The sequence below is a fragment of the Seriola dumerili genome, unplaced genomic scaffold, assembly GCF_002260705.1.
Source record: "Seriola dumerili isolate Sdu_G_001 unplaced genomic scaffold, Sdu_1.0 BDQW01000011.1, whole genome shotgun sequence".
Taxonomy (NCBI): Eukaryota; Metazoa; Chordata; class Actinopteri; order Carangiformes; family Carangidae; genus Seriola; species Seriola dumerili.
Genome location: NW_019174266.1, coordinates 4,940,405 through 4,961,432, shown reverse-complemented (window position 1 = coordinate 4,961,432; position 21,028 = coordinate 4,940,405). Strand labels below are relative to the sequence as shown.

Below are 21,028 nucleotides of genomic sequence, written 5' to 3'. Positions count from 1 at the left end.
AGAGCATCTGCTCGTGTCAAATCATGATGCTTTCCACTAGATGCTGACACATAGTGAGGGCCAGTGGTGAAATGTAAACACGCTTACTCAAGTACTGTAGGTTAAGTATGGAATAGTATAAAATAGCTGAAATTACTCCACCTCCACTATGCTACATTAAATTGCAACTGACACATTAATGGACCCTTAATAATAATCTAATAAAGGAATATATAACATTATTATAAATTGTATTAAAAGTTTTGATAACCTGGTTAATAATAAAAGCTGCAAATGTTATTTATAAGATTCTATTTATGAGCTCTAAAGACTCCAAATAGTTGACCACTTCTATTTTTTCCAAGTAACCTCTAAAATTAGATTTTTACATTTATGGAATGAGGAAAGTGATGTGTGCATCTTCTGTAACTGGTAGCGATAATTAAATTAGTCCAATAATCAGCACACTATTGTTAAGCGATGATTGAGGACAAAACCATCAAATCAAGCATTTATAACAACTTGCTTATTGTTCAAACCATTTTACATTCAATTCTGCAAAATTGGATGTAAGCTAACTGATGACTCATTACTCTTAATACATTTCTGTGAGAGTTGTATTGCAGTACTTTTGTATTTTATCCATCCAAAAGTAGTTTTTTTTATTTATTTATGAAGCGTTAGATTTCTGTTTTCTGTTTCAATGTGATAGTGGTTATGTGGATTGAAAACAGTTCTGTGCAGCAAGACAATTTTTGATGTGCTGTGCCATTTCCGAATACAAAAGATACATTTATTTGTGTAACCTCACAGTATAGCTTTTTACTTTACATGACAAAATTAACTGAAATTGACTGATATCAAAATAAACAAACTATTTTTATCTCATGTTAATTTTTTATTATTATTATTTTTTATTATTACAAAATGTTATATTAAAAATGAGTAAGAAACAATAAGTAAATCAAAGTAAATTTTGATGTTCGGTTATGCTTATGATAATAATCAACTAGAATTTGTTTTCATAGAAAGGCAATTTAAAACATCACAAAACTGTTCTGGACATATGAGGAATCATGCAAGACAACAGAATCATTTCAATACAAGATACTGCAGCTGCAATGTTCGATGTATGGAATATATTTTAGTCAGGATCTTCTAATAGATAGATTGTAATGAACAATAATACACAGGTAACATCATATAACAAACCACAGTTGCATTCTCTGTAGGTAAGCAAATTACATCATAAACAATGCTTTGTAGGATCAATATTTTTCAGTCATTTCAAAACTGGGACGAGGGAATCAAATTCAAATGTTAACTGATAGCACACCATCAGGCTGTGTTATATAAAAGGAAAAAGCTGGCCATTTTCACCACTATAATGTGAGGCATGTAATTATTTATGCATTACATACATAAGTCCTCAGTTTGGTTAAATGTTTGGTGATATAGAAGTCCCATACACACTAGGTGAGTTAACTGTGTCCAAATTACTGCCCCATGAGTTTACAAATTGTTGTTGGTTAGTAGACTTTTGTTTTCACTGCGATAAAGCTCTCAAGTGAAAAAGTCTTTGGAAATGGCCTCCACAAAGTTGGGTGCTGACATGAGGATCCCGATGGTGCAGAGGATAGTGATGAGCGAGAAAGCCATGAGACAAAGCCTGTCGATAACAGATGCAGCAAATTTCCACTCGTTGCACACTGACTCATGCTCGTCTTGGTAACGGAAGCGTTTGGCAATATAGCGCACCTCGTCCAGGATCTTGACCAGCTCTGGCTCCAGACTCTTCACGAAGGGGGTCTGACCTGCGGGGAGGAGCATCTCATCCTCACCTTCCTGTCCAGCCAGTCGTCCACACGCGGCCCCGGAGTCAGATGAGGTGGCAGCTGTGGAGTAGTGAATGCTCTCCAGGTTGCGCATGCCAACATAGAGCACGTTGCCGTTGGTGGGTGGGGGGGCTGAGGCGCCAGCACTGACGTCTATGCTGGTCACGCTGCTCCGTGGAGCCTTATTGTGACAGGCTGAACGCACCCGCTCCTCACCTGGACGCTTCATGCGCAGGAACCAGGCGCACCAGTTCAGCAGGATCACACGGGTCTATGGGATCAAAACGACAGTGAATAAGGAACAGATCAACAAGGCTCATGTTAACTTAAAATTAAACCTTGAAGAAATGAGACAGAACCTACAGCCTGTCTTCAAGTCTAATTTGTTTGGGTCAGAAACGGCCCAAACTGACATACACAATAAAAGATGGCCCCAAATAATACCAGTCTTTGATTGGTCGGCAGATGTCCATTGCATCCTGTATCACAAAACCTTCAAATTTTTGGTCAACATTGTAAGTACAAAAAGGTTATGTATGTTAAACTGCAGGTTGTAGCGTTCTTTGACTCTAAACACTTTCATTCTGTGATTATATCAGAAGACCTCGTTAACATTTTATAGAAACACATTGGCCAGACTCTGAATCAACCTGGTAAATTTAGTTTAAACGTTTTTATATTTTCATAACTGGTTAGCTATCTTTACCACATCTGAACACCAAGTGATTTTCTGGTGATGTCCTGTGAACTTTTCAGCATATGTCCGTCTGAGATACCTCATGGACACATGGCTTTACACAAGCAAATGCATGTTTATCTTCATAAACCACTGCAAGTGAAGCAAAAAACAAAAGCAGTACAATCAAAGCAAATGTCCGCCGTTTATCATAATCTATTCACAGTTCTGGGGCGTGGTTGAGAGGCAAATGACTTATGTTGGTGTTGATGAGATCATAGTAAGTCACAGATAATGACAGAAGACTCACCCACTTTGGCATCTTGCTTCCATCAGGGTCATGGTGGTGATATTGTAATACCAGAACTGTAGCAATTACTGAGAGTCCAACAATGACCATCGTAGTTGCAAAGTACTGAGCTGGGTAAAGAAGAAACAGAGGACATTTAAAACAGATGCCACTAAATTTATAAGGAAAAAAAAAAAAGGATAAAATGCAGTATAGTGTAGGGAAACAGAAAAGCTCACAGTCCAAGAGAACAAAATAACCTTTTGGCTTCAAACACACCACTCACTTCGTGTGTGTCAGAGAAATGCAAAAAGCTACTTCTTTATTTCACTCTTTCAAATATGGTGGCTCAGATCTCTAAATAAAAAAAAATAGAAAATATTGGATGGCTGCTTAAACTCAGTTAGACCGGGATATAAGAAATGACTATGCAATTTGCCACCCGTGTCTTCCCACTGATAGTAGCTGACACCCATAGCGACTGCTTTTAACTTTAGCCTGGCTTACCTATTAAAGGCACCGAGTCTGATGTGGCAGGCATAATCTCTGCAACTAGCAGCATAAAGACAGTCAGGGAGAGCAGGACTGTAATGCCTGGGAAGGAAACCAAAGCTCAGTTAGCGTTTCACAACAGAACCATTAAGTACAATGAAAAGTCTTAAAATCACACATTTATGACAGAGACCCATGGTTCTTTGAACCTGCAAAATATGTCACACTTTTTCATCCTTAAAATTATTTTGTAATAACATGCCAAGGATTAAGTGAGCTTTTCTGATGTTTAGCTTTCTGTAGACTAATTGTTTTCTTCCATTTACGTGCTTCCAGTTGCACCAGACTAACTTCTATTCTGTTGTCTATTCTTGTTTTGTTCGTATTTTGTGTGAAGTTCTCCAATCTATGCCACGCATTTGTAAAGCCTTATATTCTTATGCTAATTTTGCCTTGTTCAAATTTTATGCTACTTTCCCACAATGGGATGCTGCACTGTAGCCAGCAGTGAAGGACAATCCCCCCCAAATCAGAATTGCAGCTGTTAAAGTTTATCACCATCACTATCAGAGCTGAGAATGCACAAGTAGAGACGAGTTTTAACTAATGAGGCGACACACTTAAGCCACTGGCTCTTGCTGTCTTATTAAAAGACTGAACTTCTAAGCAGGATTAGGAGTCACAGATATTCTGGTGTATGTTTGACACCTCTGCCGTAATGCTGTCAGGACTGCTGCTGCTGCTGCTGTTTCTTATACTGTATCTGTGGAACTAGGAGGAGCATGTGAATCCTTTTTAAATGACGATGAGTGTTGCATGCATGATCTCAAATATCATAATAATATGAATAATACTGTGTTTTAAAAAGATTATCAAAGAATGAATTAAAGAAAATCATTAAAAAAAACATCCAGTTGTTTTTTGCCAAGTTTAGTTTCATTTTATTGGTGGTGATATTTTTGTCTTTTAGACTATTTGAAAAACTGCATCTGAATAACTGTAAAACAGCTTATCTTTACAGTAACAATGATTCAGTTCCTCTGGATAATCCAACCACCTCACTGCCAACACCCGTAATTAGGAACTATTTTCTACCGAAAGCAGAAAATACGAACAATATTTTCTCGAATGAGTGTATCAAACACAAACTAAATTCCCTTCAGCTCCAGTGTAAAGGGATGCAAGAAGATGCTTTCGAAAATTTCAACATCTCTCCAAATAAAAGCTTAATATTATGCAGAGCTAGATGAGAAATGGGACAACATGTTTTTGCTTTGTAATTTGGAAGAACCAATCCTTTAAACAAATAAACAAAGCTTATTGAAACATGATCCCAGTACTGGTGATGAGTCTCATAATAAAAACAGACATTCCCAATACTGATATAAAAACATAGATGCAGACATAAACACCCAAATCACACTAATGTAGGTATGAATGGATTTTGTACTGTCATACTTACGGTATATTACATGTGTTATTCTTATTTGCAATTACTCTTACTACATCTTCATTTTTCGTTAGTACATGTTAAGTTTTCGATGGCCAGGGTAGAGATGCTTAGTAATTGAATGCAAAATGCAGTGGTGATGATAGTTAAGCTTCACACACAATAATTATAATCCTGTTGATCTATTTGCCTTTTTTGCAAATCATAATTCTCATGACAGCCCAATTCTACTGAAATTAAATCAGAGAATAAATGCTGCCATGAAAACATATTGCTCAATGTGGGTTCACCATTCTGAAATAATAATAATGGCAACGAGCGGCTGGGTTGATATACTGACTCCATATACAGTAGATCTGTGACCACACGTTCCCACACACACACACTTACACACACTCGCACAGTAAATATATGTATATATATACAGTATATATATATATATAACATATGACAAATCCCTGATGTGAGCTGTGAACGACAGTACATAAAACCCTTTTTGATAGAGAACATTAAGATCTTCGTAACAGCCTATTACACCTCACATGAGCAATTCTCATTCCCAATTTCCTCTATCTGTCCATGAGCTATTAAAACATCAGAGGGAATGCAAACATGTAGGTACAAACACACACATAAGCCCACACATCTGGCTCTAAAGCACTGTTTGGTTAATGAAGGAATCCAGCTGCAGGAGTCTAATGATTTGCGGAAGGTACAAACTGCATAAATCAACGCTCCGACTCGCCCCACTTCCCCAACCCGCTCCCACATAGAGTACAACACACGAACACACACCACCACCACCACCACCACCACCCACCCACTGACACAGTCTACATAAAGCCTATATATAATTTATGCACAAACTCCTCTGACAGTTTAGTCAGCTACTAAGTGCCGATTACCACTTTACTTCACAAGGCCACAGAGGAAGTGTATTAACGACAAACGATTCATTTTCATAAAATGACCGATTACCCAGGAGACAATTGGGCTCAGATTTAAAGTTGTTTTCAATGAAGAATAAACAAAGAATAATAGAAAGGTTGGCTGTGTCAAAACGTGCGCTGTGAAAGATTTGACTTGATTGAGATCTCATTTATTTTCAGTAGTTTTTTTTTGTTTTTACAGCACACACAGTTAGCAAAGTCAAGATCACAGTTAAGTCAGCATGGCAGGAGGCCACCAAAGTAATGCTCTAGAAATATAAAATTTGGCAGCATGCAGGGTTTCAATGGTCATGTAATTTTAATGCTCATGTAAACTCTACACACATACATCTCAAGAAAAGAAGAACATCAACATCCAGATATAATTTAATGGGTCAAAAGTGCGTAAGATGATATGTGGCGATAGTCCAAAGATCTATTAGGATCCAAGCAGAATATATTAGAAAGCATTCAGAAAGTATTCAGACCCCTTCAATTTTTTTTACAGTTTGTAGTCCTTTTTTATTTTAGCAGCCTCATGCTAATATAAAAAAATATATTTTTCACCTCATCAATCTGCACTCAATACCTCATAATGAAAAAATCAAAACAACATTTTTTGCAAATTTATCAAAAAGGAAAAAACTGAAATATCACATTGACATAACTATTCAGATCCTTTGCGATGACACTTTAAATTTAGCTCAGGTGCTTCCCATTACTCTTGATTATCTTTGAGGTGTTTCTACACATTGACTGGAGTCTAACTGTGGTGAATCCAATCGGTTGGACATGATTTGAAAGGGCTAACACCTGTCTATATAAAGTCTCACAGATGACCGGTATACACTACTGGAGCAAAAACGAAGCCCTGAGGCGGAAGGAGCTGCCTGCAGAGCTCAGAGACAGGATTGTGTTGAGGCACAGATCTGGGGGAAGCTACAAAATAAACTCTCCACACAGGATCTCTGGAGCTCAGACAGAGTGACCATCAGGTTCTTGGTCACCTCACTTACTAAGGCCCTTCTCCCCTGATTGCTCAGTTTGCCTGGCAGCTCTAGGAAGAGTCCCGGTTGACCCAATCTTCTTCCATTTAAGAATTATGGAGGCCACTGTGCTCTTGGGAACCTTCAATGCAACAGATTTTTTTTTTTTCAAAAATAAACGAGCAATGTACTGCACTACCTGGAAACTTAATGTGACTACAGTTATGTTACTTAGCAATAGGTGACCTCCAAACGATAGTGAGCGCACTACTTTACTTCTGCAATGAAGCAGGGCCAGACCAGCAATCTGTAGTACGTTTGTGTGTGTATGTGTGTTGCCCTAACCCAGTGAGATCTTCTCCCCAGAGTCCGCAGGCAGAAGGAAGACGAGCAGGGCCAGAGTGGAGATCAGAACACACGGGATGAGCAGATTGAGGCCATAGTAGAGGGTCCGTCTCCGCATCACCACAGTGAAGGTGACATCAGGGTACGGCTCCTCACAGCAGGCGTAGAAACGCTCGTTTTTCTGCCCTGGAACCTCTGTGAGGTAAAAACAAAACACAATCTACTCTGGAAGACTTGGCGTGAAAAGTTATGGAGAAATTATCCCTTCACTGACATTTCAATTCTCTCTGCACTTCACAGGTCACAGGCCCCTCTCACCAACAAGATCCCACTCTCCATTAGCAACATAGCCACTGATATCTGCCTCCACCATCTTCAGGTCCAGAGAAAAGCCCCCATAAGTCCAGGAGCCAAACTTCAGGTCACATCTCTGGACATCAAAAGGGAACCAGCGCACATCGATGTAGCAAGTGGTCTTGAAGATCCCTGTGTGGTTGGAAACATGAAAACACAAGGCTTTGATATGTACTGTACCGAATACAGAGGGAGATGGAAATAAAAGAAATGACAGTGCCCAACAGCTGGAGAGGTTTTACACCAAGAGCTATGAGAGTCTGAGTGCCATCCATCCTAACAAGGGTAAAAAAAATCAAATATGAAACTAATTTCAATCCATTTCTAAGAAAGATATGAGATGCTGGCAGTAAACAACATTTCTCCTCTGTCTCATTGCCATGCAGATGATAAACCTCAGCAGGGAGCGAATGGTGATGGGGAGCAGACAAGTAGAATGACTCCTATTTACTGCGATGAACCTCAGTGAAAAAGACATTGTAATTTGGTAGGTTACATCTGCATACATCTTTACTCATTTAACGCAGTTGTGCTGAGCTCAAGTGGCGAATAACTAATTTGCACCAATATGGCATTCAATGAGGGTTCATTCTGAACTAAGTTGCGAGGCAATTTGCTTGTGACAGAGGCAATCGACCCAGAAGAAATTCAGTGATGGAGCTATTTACGCTGGTATTGATTAAGATGCTGAGGTGAAGCAGGCCCATGCTTTTGCATCGTAAGGGAAAAAACACTGGGAAGAAAAGCCTGCCAGGGAACGCAGTAATCACTGGCTGTGACAGAAAACGCCCTGTGTTTCGATGTTTTTCCCATCCATGAATGTGTGTGCATGTGTGTACATGTGTACATACAAATGGGTCGATGGTTTCACAGAAAAGTATCATAGATTTTCTACAACCACACGTTCTGGCACTAGTGGGTCAGTAGGGGCTTGATCAGGAAATAACTTCACTGCTCAAAGCGTCTGGCACTAGTGGGTCACTAGAGGTTTGATAAGGAAATAGCTTCACTGCTCAAAGCATCGAGCACTAATGGAGAAGAGATGGGCATTCTGGGAAAATACATTTGGTTTTATTCTCAAGAGTTACATGAGAAAATGAAAACCACACTTATACAATAATATAATATATAATAAATATACTACTATATACTATATACTACTAGCCTCAGCCCGTAGCTGGGTAGCTTAGTTTAGAATAAAGGCAGGAAACAGGGGGAAACAGCTAGCCTGGCTCTGTCCCTACAGGCGGCAAATTAAAGTTTTGCACAGACTAAACAAAGGAAATAAAAATAGTTAATTATTGACCTATTGTCTTGCTATCAGGTAGATTTTATGTTTTTACCTTTGCACAGAGCCAGGCTTGCTGTTTAACCTGTTTTAAAGGAGCTATTTATCAGTTTTGCTATTGCTACATAGCTAGCCTTAGCGTTAACAGCTGTTTACTTACCTGTCTAAAAGAAACATTGTGAGTTCAGCATTAAATTTCTTTCCTTTACTTATCAAGAGCTCCAGAGTCTCCAGCAGTGGAAAGCAACGCCAACATGAAGTCTTGTCTCTATCCCGTCTTTTCTTCTACTTAAGTTAGCATGCTAACCAGCTAGCTAGCTAACAAGCTAGCCAATGTCAATCTTCTCGTCTAAAGTGAATAATGTAAAAATGTTACACAATTTCTTTAGTAAAATAACGATGTGAATTTAGTCCTGTGAAGGTAAAAAACAAACCTCTTAGGATATCTGATAGCTGTAGGGAGTTAATTCAAAGCTCTGAATATTCAGCAGCTTCTTCTGTTGTAACCCTTAGTAGAAATCCCCACGAGAAAATACAAAGTAATGTTTATACAGTTTATCCTGTTTATACAGCACAATGGTAGAGCTAGGAAGTTAAACCTTTTTTGTGCAAATTCATTCAGTTCATATTTTTATGACAACAAGACTATGAATCAAAAGACTGACAACTACTGTGATTTGATGATATTTGCATATGATTTCTATGAAACATTAATGATATATGAATAACTCCAGCACACCTCAGCAGCTAAGAGTTTATATTTGCTCATTATTTGCGTTTATGTCGCTCCACTCCGTCCTATGATGCTATACTGGACCTGCATTCATGTTCACTGCTCTGAATAATTAAAACAGAACACCAAGGGTTGGTGACAAGTACCTGTTCAATAATACCCATGTGGGTACAGATGCGCTCTAATGGCAGACTTGGATAATGTAAGGCGTTTTCATATATGAATGATTCAAACCCAAGCTGCTGTCCTCTGTGGACCACTACTGTCAGATCTCTTAGTTGAACTGTAATGCAATAATGTTTTAATAATTAAAGAAGTGAATTGTGATACACTAGGAGTACTTATTACATATTTAGTCACACAAGCAACAAATACTGCAGAGCAGGGGTGGGCCAGTTTCAGCATTGTTCAGTTGGAGGGTGCAGGTTGTGTTGAGACACAGGCCTATACTGTATGTTGTTTTTATTTTTGAGTTTTGCATTTCTGTTAAATATAAAACAGGTTTATAAATCTGGTTGTTTTAGGGTTGTATCCAAGGACAGGTCACTGAGAGTTTACAGAGTCACAGCAGCAAATGTTCATGTTTATTTGGCAAAAAAAACCAAACAAACAACAAAACTCTGATGTAAGCTTTGCGTCACCACTCCTGTCAACTCTAGTGTCACATTTGCCTTGACTTGCCTTTTTCCTTCCATGCACTAACTCTCCTCTCATTTCAGATCCACTCTCCATCCCCTGCCCTTCCCCGCCCACACACACACCTGTTCCCTTCCTCCCATTAGCTCTGTAGTATATGCTGTACGTACACCGGCCACTTTCAATCACTTTTTGTCAGATTGTCTATTGTGCTTCGGCTATAGATTTCCATCCTTCAGTTTTCTGCATGCTGATGTACATACGGTTTAAAAATGAAGTAATTTGATTGGCAGTATGGATTCCATGTGAACAGAGAGCTAATGGTATTCCAATGAATTAATGCAAATAGGGGGTACTGTCATGAAATCAAAAAATAAACAAAAATGAAATGAAAGTAAAAATGTCTCCCTTTTGGGTTATGTTTGTTTTTTTCTCACACAGGACACATGGCATGTAATTTACAGAAGGAATCATGCAATTTAATTTCAGTTGGATGTATGGAACATAATGACTAGTGCCATCATACTTTAGGTTCTTGGTGCAAATAGTTGTCTTATTACCAGTGATATGGTAATTGACATCCTACTTTATCCTTCACATCATGTGCTATATAATTTTGCCATATATACTTTTAGACTCTAGAGGCAGAATGTTAGGTTTACTTATATGTTTTGTGTAAAAATAGTATGTGTTTCATTTGATATCACTGAGAGGAAAGCTTTTACTTTGCTGCTTATGTAAGTTTTGCTGTGTATCTCAGGTGTTTTTCAAATCAAGTAGCATCTGTGACTATTTTGAGATATTTTTAGGTGTGAAAAAAACTGCAGAGGAAGGGAGCAATGATCCAACATCTAATATTTCCACTGAGTAAACATCTGGTTTTGTCTGATACTGAAATGTGAGTGTTAACTGAGATTATAATTCTTACCTGGAGGTATGTAAGAACAGGCGCCCGTGGAATCGACCAAAATGTTGGTGCGGAAAGTACCATCAAATCTTTCATCTGCACTGTGGACAACATGAAACTATGTCAGTATTTCCCGCTGAGTTATCTGTAACCCAAATACAGCTTCAGTAGAAAACACCATAATTAATTCATAAACTGGTAGGACCTTTGCAAAGACCCGCTATTAATTATAAGGATGTAACATAAATTTGGATAAGCCGCAAACAGCGAGGGGAACAGATGTGGTGGAGAAATACAAACATTTCTCTAACTCCTTATTGCAGCAGGTACAGAGCACACGAGGAGTCACAACTGATGCAACGTTTCCCTGGAGATGGGTATTCAGTGGTTACCCTCATTCTCCCCTGCTACCCACAATTCATTCCCTCTAAATGAACTCCCCAGAGGGTGAGGCAGGGTTGAGCTTCAGTTGAAAGAGTTGCTTGAAAAAGAAAAAAAGAAAAAAAAAAACTTAACTTGCAGCAGCGACTAATTCAAAGAGTCTCAGATCAAGGCTTTACTCAGTGGGACAATGACAAATGAAGTACACTGCTTTTTCCCTCATTAGCTGATGGGGGGGTAGAGTGCCTCTAATGTGATTTGTTAAGATCTTTCTTTTAAAGATTGATTAATGGTGATCTCTTTAGTATTTTCCACAAGGGACATATAATAAAATGCTCTTTCTCCCATCTTTCTGATACAAGTTTATTCATTTGTTTAAATGATTTATTGCTCCAAAGTGCTCTTTTAGACAGTACAGCATATATCTAAACTGCAGAGCACCACTAACCTTGAAGTGTTATACTCCTGTCTGAAACCCAGCTTACATAACAGGACACAGTACGTTCACTTTATGCACATTGATCTTCCAAGCTTGTGCAAGATGTAAATGCTTAGTTTTAAAAAATTAGATATTTGTTCCGAAAGAAGTGAGGTTTAAGTTTGTTCATACATCTTTTGTTTTCTGCTTGTGAATACCTCTCTGGAAGATATCCCGAACAAGTCCTGTGATAACCCGGGGTCTGAAGCCTGAATATTCTAGCACATTCTGACATGTCACCAGAGAGCAAAAGAAAATCCCACCGCAGAGCTTGAAGTCCTGCTGTCAGAAATCAGCAGATGAAAACATAAAAAATTTAGCTGTGTCATCCAGCACCAAAAAAATGCAAAGTTGGAGTTAAACCAACTTAAAAAAAAAGCTGTGGCCACTAGAGCGGTCCTTAAAAATGGGAGGTGCTCAAGGAGAAAATTTTATTCAATTATTCAGATTTTTATTGTATTCACTAACATATATAAAATCCAAATTCACTCACAAGGTATTTAATTAATAAGTCAGTTATTTTACAAGTCATCTGCACATGACTTGTTCAACAGGTCGGTCTGGATCAATTCTACATCCTAAAAAATTTTGTGCACATATTCTCTTAAATCACTTGTAGAGGTGAAGAATGAAACTGTTCGGAGTGGTGTGGTACTTGCGTGAGTGCCAATGTTTCTCTTGATTACATATTTCAAAGACACGACCACAGAGCCAATACAAACAATTCCTTTATGTTTTAGAAATGTCAGATATCTGGTGTCTAACAAATCGCAGTCAGTGTGGCAAATATAATCCAAAAAATGCATCTTCCCTCCGAGATCTCTCCCCTTTACATCGTGCAGAGGAAGATGCATTCAGGCGGAGTCTGACACCGTTCATTTCTAATGTGCCTACCTGTTATAGAGCAGGATGTCTGGCTTCCAAATGAGATTGTCAGGAAATCTCACATTGGGAACACCTGGATACTCCGATTCATTCCACTGGAGGTAATGATCATTCCAGTACTGTGGGACACAGAAACATAACATGCTTTTCATAAATCACATACATACTGTATCTTTGACATGTTTATGGGGGTAGCTGAATATGCTGAAATATGGAGGGTGATATCCTGGTATCTGTACCTTTCAGAAAAATGGTAAGACAGTGACAAATACAATAGGTTATGCAGCCACAGGTGCTTTGGTAGATCCTGCTTTCATGTGTGGAGGATCAGAATCTTATTATCATATACCCACGCATAGGTCAGGATGTTATTATGTTCATTTAACACTGTCGGTAAATATAATTCAAATGACTGATGATCAGTTGGAAAACACTTCTTCAATTGCAGCAGTCATGTTAGGGAAGCCCAGATCTCTTCCTACTATAGAAGTGACTTCTTTAGCTTTACATACTTTATCTGATACCATGTAAATAACACACGCTCAAGTCTCACAGACTGACGCTGCAGCAGCAGCAGCCTGATTTTCTTATTCTTTGAAGATGAGGGTTATATTCTGAGTAATGAGATGAATATTTATGCATACTTTAGTACATTTACCTGTTGAAGTTGTATTCTGTTTACATTTATTTGTTCTATTCATTTTTATTTTTACTTGATAGTACATGTTGTTTTCGTCTGGGCCACCAGCAACAGCTGTGGTCAGAGGTATGTTATGATCTCATTCAGGTCTCTCTGGAATCCAGTGTCAGGAGATCTTCTACAACGTAGAACTTTAACCCCTGAGCTGTGCCTCATGTTGTAAATAATGGAGGTGACAGGTACGCTTGGTTATTTTAACAGGGCTGAGCTGACAGTTAAAAAGCCAAGGTGGCATTAAATTGGAAAATGGACAAAACACCACAAAAAATAACGACTAGTACGCTGATAATAGTCACTACTTAAAGTGAAACTGCACAATTTGTGAGAGTCAAAACATGATTGGAAAGTTGAATCTTTCACCATATGTGACCTCTTTGAAAAACAAGCACAAAACCAGGCCCACACCAGATGTGAGCATATGATGACTTTGGCTGAATTCCAGCTCGGGAAAGCCAAATGTTACAGCTGGTCAACTTGGCTAACACATAGTATCTTGGGTTTTTAGGCCTTGATGAAGATGCCTTTTCTTGTCAGATCTATAAGTTATTATTGAATTATTTTATACCATAGTGGTGTTCAAAAAAACATCTGTGGCCAGCATGAAGAAAAATAAAGGGCAGTCCCTAGTCCCCAGAGACTCATTTTTATCACTGATCCTTGTCTCCTCCATTTTTTCTATGTTGTTATGTTGCTGGAGTCGGCCACCAGTTAGTTTAGCTTATCGTAAGGACCTGAATCAGAGTGAAACAGCTAGCCTGGCGTCAGTTTCCGCACAGATTGAACAAGATAAAGACGTGTCAATGAGTTAAATTTAGAGTGTCAAATTATTTCATGTGTCAATGATTTCACCCAGGTGTGTTGGGTGGTGCTAGCTCTCCTCTGTGGGAGGCTGGAGAGGACACTACCCTCACTCCAGTCTGAGTGAGAGATTTAAAGTTTGAGGTCTTGGGAGTTGTTGTATGTTTCACTTAGATTTAATGTGGGTGCTGCTTTTTAACATTTGTGTGTCTGGATGTTTGCAGTGTGGCCACGCAACCTTTTAACAGATGCTCGCTATGAGATGTTAATCTACTGTGTGTGGGAAATGTTGACATAGCAGGTATATGATGTTAATGTTATTGTTTAGGTTTAAGTATTTAAAAATTTTGCAATTATTGTTTGTGTTTTGCGGTGATTGCCAGTTGGTGTTACCACTGTTTTCCTGCTGGTCATTTGTCTTTGTTTGTGAGGTTTGTTCTCTTTGGTTAGTCCGCCCGGCCTCGCCTGTGACGGACCGTTTTTGCTTTTGCTTTTTTTTTGTTAATTGTTTTGTTAGCTTTGGTTTGCCACTCCTCCCATTTCAACCTGCTATGGGCAATCAATCGCTTTAATCCCTAGCAGGACTGAGATCGGATGTGTTTGCTGGTTGTATTCATGTGTGAATTGAAGTGATCTGTGTTTCAGTATTGAGTGTGACAGTTTGGTGAGCAGTAACCTCTGATTTATTCATCACGCATGGTTCTCAATGTTCTTCAGTCAACTTTAGGGAATTATTGGAGTATATGATTAGCCACCTTTTGGGAACGTGAATAGGGTTTGTGCTGTATGTGTTGTGTTTAATGCAATAAATATTGGCACCTGTATTTATCTAGTGCTGGTGTAGGACTGTTGTACTAGATGATACATATTCCTTTAAGCCACTTTTAATGAAACTCACTGACGGCCCCAGGAGAGGGAAACATGGTGAAAACAGAAGTGTATTGGGCATTAACAAGACTAAAGTATTACACAGCCATTTGTCATTGCAGTCAACCACTAACATGATGTCTGAATCTAAAAGTGAAGCTGCTCAATTATTCATGTCATTATTTTTCTAAATGCTACAGTAGTCAGTGCAATTATAATTTATTCATTCGAACACTATCCTGAGGCAGTTAAACATCTTATAATTACTACTCTCTGGCAGAAAATGATTGAGTGTGTAATCTCACAGAGCCATCTTCACTGTGTCAAAGTGTCCTTCAGAGATGAACACATCTTTAGGACATTTAAACTTTCTTTCCTTGAGTCCACACAAATAGACTGAGCGAACACATGCTAAATCGACGCTAACAGACAGTAGATACCGCGGATGCTGTCTGCACTATCTTGTGTTTGAGAGCCGGAGTCAATTGTGTGGGGTGCGGGGTGAGAGAGATTGAATGAGGCTGCTGCTGTGATTCCACATCGTGGTGATTTAAAACAGACCAAACAGCCTTCATGCAGCTTGCTGACAGTGCAGCAGCAGGAAACTGGCGTCACACAATGGACGGGATGCGATAAAAACATCTGCGTTCATACACTTCATCTCGCTACATGGGGGAGAAAGGGGCGCATTGCTCCTGTGGAAGATGAAAAGGGAAAGACTGGGTACCAGTTGATGTGCTAAAGAGGCTTTTAAGACAATTACTATACATTTCACAAACGATATTAGTAATTAGTCACATTTTTGTGAATAGATGCGCAGCCTAAATACCAGGTGAAAGGCTAAAATTACAGTTAAAGTTTGACATGTAGAGTTAGATGATGAGATGGATACTGCACAGAAAAGCTAGAGTCGGTTAATGGTTAGCTTAGCTTAGCATAAAGACTAGAAATAGGGGGAAACAGCTAGCCTGCCTTTATCTTAAGGTAAAAAAATCCACCTACCAGCATCCCCATAGCTCACTAATTATCATGTTATATCTTGTTTGTTTAGTCTTACATAAGGGGATGTGAATGTAAAATCTTCAGGAAGTCACAGCCACAAAATAATCTGCCTCTCTCGCCCAGTGTATGATCAGATAAACTCCAGTATCTTGTGACCACAAACACGATGAGTATGTACAGAAAATAGATGTTTTTTTCTTTTGTTGTTTAAAATGTTGAAATATGTAGTTGTGCAGCATGCAAACTGCTCTACAATTATAGTAGTTAAACGTGCAGGGAAAATTCTTACCAGTTTCAGCCAAATGTTGGTTGTTAAAATCTGATTCTTCTCATCCTGTTAGAAAAACATGATATTCATTAATATTATTAATCTATTTAATAAATTTCCCACATCTAATAATATTATTTAATTTCACGAAGGAGGAATCATGGTATTAAAAAAAAGTAAACGTCCATAACAGCTTCACCTCTCACGGCTGAGGTGATGGAAAAAGTGGTGACAAGCACCAAGACAAGCAAATGTAAAAACCGTATAAACGATGATACTCAAGGAGCTTGTTCTATGTCCCACGTTTCCCGTAGCAGTGAACGCAGAAGATAATGACAATCCCTGTAGTAGCTGATGATTACAGTCACACACGAGCGACTTATCATAACACGGCTTTCTGCAGTGCACACAGTATGCATGCAGGTACTGTATGTGTGGAGAGCCATCGTTTACATACCACATCAATGATCTGCATGAGGCTGAGGCCAAAGTCAACAGTGAGCTTGTTAGAGTCATCGGAGACTGGTCTCACCAGTGGGTTGTAGCCACTCATCAGCTCTTTATACAGTCTGTGCTGGTATACCCCTTGAAGAGAAACTGCAGCGAACAGAAAAACTTGGATAGTAAATATACTTTCATAATTACTTCAGGAAAAAAAAAGAAGAGAAAGACAGACACTGTTGGTCACATCAAATGCCAATTCTTTTTCAGTTTCATTGCCAAAACTTCCATTTATACAGCCATCCTGCAGCGGTTGTCTGTCTTATATAACTGATACGGTTTCTTTTGCAAGCAAGAGCAAAAGCATTTTGTTTGGAATAAACGGATAAAGAGTAAATTACTGTGCAGTGACGAACACAAGTGAACAGACACTGACAGGAATGATGCTCTACCTTCACCAACAGAAAACCTAAAGAGGAGGAAGTCACAGTACTGCACTTTTTGTAATCAAGTGTTATTTTTTGGCATTTATTGGAGAGACAAATTGAACAAACTTGATGTCTGTCTGTTGTTTGCAGCTGAGCAGGTAAGTGTACAATGTATTTCTACAGCTACAGATGAAAGCAGTGAGAGGGATTCAAAACAGAAAAGTTACAGGACAGGAAACCAAAACAATGAGCTGAAAGCTGCTAAAGCGCCCTGTAAATCTGAGAGGAACTTAAATTCTGAAGAGCTGTGTGATAATTTGATGCAAGTTCATCACTACGAGCAACACCTTTCACATAACTAGTCGTGATCTCTTGTCAATAAAAAAAAGACAGTGGTTATAGCTGCTTTAAGTTCAAAGATGAAACTGAGCCATCTTTCCCTCTCATCCTATCTCCCACATCATCCAGTCGTCGCCTGAGTTTCAGTTCTCAAAAATAATCTTGCTTTTTCCTCATTCTTGCAGGTTTCACCGTACATCAGGTGACTCCTTGCTGGGGCACTTCTAAAAACCTTCCTGCAGAGATCTGCTGCGACTGTAAAGTCAGACTCTGCACCAAAATAATTTTGCATCTCATTAAAGGTTGGCATCCAAATACAATACCTGGACTCAATTCATCTCACTGTGCAATCTCAAATCAGATCTGTCCTTCATTTTAACACACTCTCATCTCCCCTTGAGTTATGGAGCGTTTTTGGCAGCATCTCTTCACTTCACTAATGGCTATGGCTCAATTATCCCAAACCACCTATGAGAAGCAACATTATCCCAATGATTTGGCTCGAAGCTTGTTGTTTATAGGCATCGCCCTATTCCTCTGCTCTCTCTGTCACATCCACTTCTTTCATAAAAAAAAGCCAGAAAGATTAGCTGAAAGCATATCTTTGTCCATGGCCCAATCCCATGTGGACGCCCCCATCCCCCCATTCCCAACCCCACCATAATCAAATTTCACTGTGAGGATCAACAAGAGGACATCAGTGTGAGTAACTGTCCTGGGATGTTTCTGCAGTACTTCTCAGCACATTGGACCACTCGAGGAACGTTTCTGATATGTTGCCAACATGTTGCTGAAAGTTAGAAGAGAGCCGTAAAACGGAGAAGAAAAGCCTTTCTACTTCTTAATCAAATTTAACAGCCTTAATAATGTCAGACAGATGGACAAGGGCTTTAAGTAGCCCATAAATTTTCTCCGACCTTAGATGTGCATGTATGTGCACACACTATTACAACTTCCGTCCATCTGCCTCTTTATACATCACTCTTGGGGGAAGCCTCAATTAACAAGTGCCTGTAACAAGTGCCTGAGATTTTAGAATTAGCATGGTTTGCATGCGTCTATAGCACAGGAAGCAGCTGGGGATGTTCATACAATTAGAAACATGTGTTGTAACATAGTGTGAAAGGCACAAGGAGAACATTGACACTTTGGTTGTAACATAAAAACCTTTGTTCAGTTACCCAATTCAGTCAGGGGTCTTTGAATGAAGAACTTGGCATGACCTTTTTGGTGCTTTCTGGAGCTGTCTCTCTTTCTGTTTGTGTCAATCTATCACGCACACACACACACGCACACACGCACACACACACACACACACAGAACATACGCCCCCTATTAATTGCCATGCTGTGATCTGACTGATTAATTCGTCCCAGTATAGAAAAACAACACAAATACAGATTATTGCCGTGTAACTATCTTCACTTCCATTTACAAAAACTGTCTACACTTCAAGCTAATGATGAGAAACCTCACATAGCATCAGTAAAAGCTGCAAGACGTTGCAATGCTGGCAGACAAATCAGTCACACACTACACGCAACACCATGAAAACTATGATGTAATATGTGTTGTAGTCATTGTAGGTCTGAACTAATCACACAGACTTCAGTACTTGAATGATCTTATTATTAGAATTTCTGATTAAACCAGAGCAGAAAACAAAGCCACATAACATTACCCTGCAAAACAAACTCAGAATACATTGCTGTTGTCTCCGATGGCCAATCCGCCCTTGCATAATAAGCAGCTTTAAAGTTGTCCATCTGCCTCTCGACTTCACTCTCGGGGCAGCCTCAATTAACAAGTGCCTATAAAGTGAACGCTGAAGAGCCTGAGTCAGTGATTACCATTAAATTTGCTGCCTCAATCAAAATATTAAAAATTCAGAGCGGATTTGAATAAAACTGATGAGACACAGCATGTCTTGAAGATTTCATGAACTAATTACCATTTACAGATCAGACTTTTTAGAATTTGCATGGTTTGCATGCACCTAGCACAGGAAGCAGCTGGGAATGTCATTTGTACACAGCAGGGGAAATATGTGTTGCCACATAGTGTGAAAAGCACGAGGAGAACAGGGTTACTCTACTTACAACATAAAAAAATACCTTTTTTCAGTTTTCTAATGCAGTGAGTGTCTTTCAATGAAAAACTAAGCATGGCACTGCTGGTGCTTTCAAACTGTTTGTATTACACACACACACACACTTACTTGTACCTCTATCTCTGCCATCACAAGGGTTATTACAACCCTTTTCTGAACCCAGTCTAAACCCTCTAACAGTCCCGAAAACTTTTTACCAGTCCTCACAATGCAGCATTTACATAATAATTACAACATAATACCACTCTCACCACCTGCAAGTTTTGATCTTTACTCATCAAAACATATTTCCACTAATTGCAAAAAAAAGGCAGGAAAGCAAGATAGCTGTACCTTTACAACAAATGGAAAGTCTTGTCAATTACTTTTCTACAGACTTGACCCACATCATTCTTTCCTTTTTAAATACAAAGCTGTGATGACAATATTTTACTTTCTATAAGTTAATATTTAGCATACATTTAGCCTGCTATTGAAATCACTGGTGATTAAGAATAGCATTACAAAACCCCCCAAAACACTAGATTCCTGTGTGAGTTAATTGACGATTAAAGCGCGTGCTGACCGCCTACCTTCCACCGTGCACGCGGTGACTGCAACGAAAAGTAAAACGTGTAGAAAGTCCATGTTGAACCGAGCGCGAAGTGAAGGCAGAGATGCTCTTCAGTTTATTGCTGGACGTAGACGGAGTGCGGGAATAATAGTACTGTCCGTGTGTGTGCGCGTGTGTGAGCGTGTGTGTGTGTGTGTGTGTGTGTGTGTGTGTGTGTGTGTGTGTGTTTAATAACTCCTCCTCCTGTGCTGTTTGCTCGACAGTGAGTAACAGAATCAAAACTCTCTCACTGATTGACTGTGAACCTAAAGATATAAAAACGTTGATTTCTTTTTTGTACACATAAATGAATAAGACCCCTGTAGCCTTAATATTCTCATAGAAATTGAGGGTGCATCAGTCTTTTTGACAAAATGGATTCTCTAAGAGTCCAAATATATGTGCATCCATTGAATCATTTTCCACTTTTCATTTGAATGTCGTTTTTCATAATTAGTTTAAAGACATTATAAGGGATTGCACAGGGATGCTGAAAAGATGTCCAGCATCACACTGTGCTACTATAAATTCACTTTATCAAAAGAAGGTGACATCTGCTGGTTGCTGATAAAATTACAACTACTTTGAAAATGCAGTTAATGCATGGAGTCTTTTTTTCCCCCGTACTGTTTATCAGACTAATTTCACAAGCGCTGCATATGCTTTTGATGTGTGCACATACTCTACTACTTCCTATCCTATCTGCTATATAGTCAGCCGCTCTGACTGTTCTGTGGTTCAACCAGTTGGATGTAATTTTTTGAGGCAGTGAAAGATTCTCATGCACAAACCAGAAACACGAGGGTTTTGTACATTTAAAGTATTGTTTATACGTTTCAG

The 21,028-nt window shown here is 39.0% G+C and overlaps 1 protein-coding gene across 2 annotated transcripts; it reads right to left on the bottom strand.

The window, feature by feature from the left end:
- Window positions 1–966: 966 nt before the first annotated feature.
- LOC111224175 (neuronal acetylcholine receptor subunit alpha-7-like) lies at window positions 967–20,250 on the bottom strand. 2 transcript variants are annotated; one of them, XM_022748582.1, is made up of 10 exons: window positions 20,169–20,250; window positions 16,736–16,875; window positions 16,300–16,344; window positions 12,653–12,762; window positions 10,921–11,000; window positions 7,300–7,467; window positions 6,982–7,176; window positions 3,287–3,373; window positions 2,801–2,910; window positions 967–2,085 (listed from the first exon to the last, which is right to left on the bottom strand). In XM_022748582.1, the coding sequence occupies exons 1-10, from the start codon at window positions 20,221–20,223 to the stop codon at window positions 1,543–1,545; spliced, it is 1,533 nt and encodes a 510-aa protein (XP_022604303.1). In that variant the 5' UTR covers window positions 20,224–20,250; the 3' UTR covers window positions 967–1,542. The 2 variants fall into 2 exon arrangements, with proteins under 2 accessions (XP_022604303.1, XP_022604311.1); XM_022748590.1 differs by lacking the exon at window positions 20,169–20,250 and adding an exon at window positions 18,668–18,675.
- Window positions 20,251–21,028: the final 778 nt, after the last annotated feature.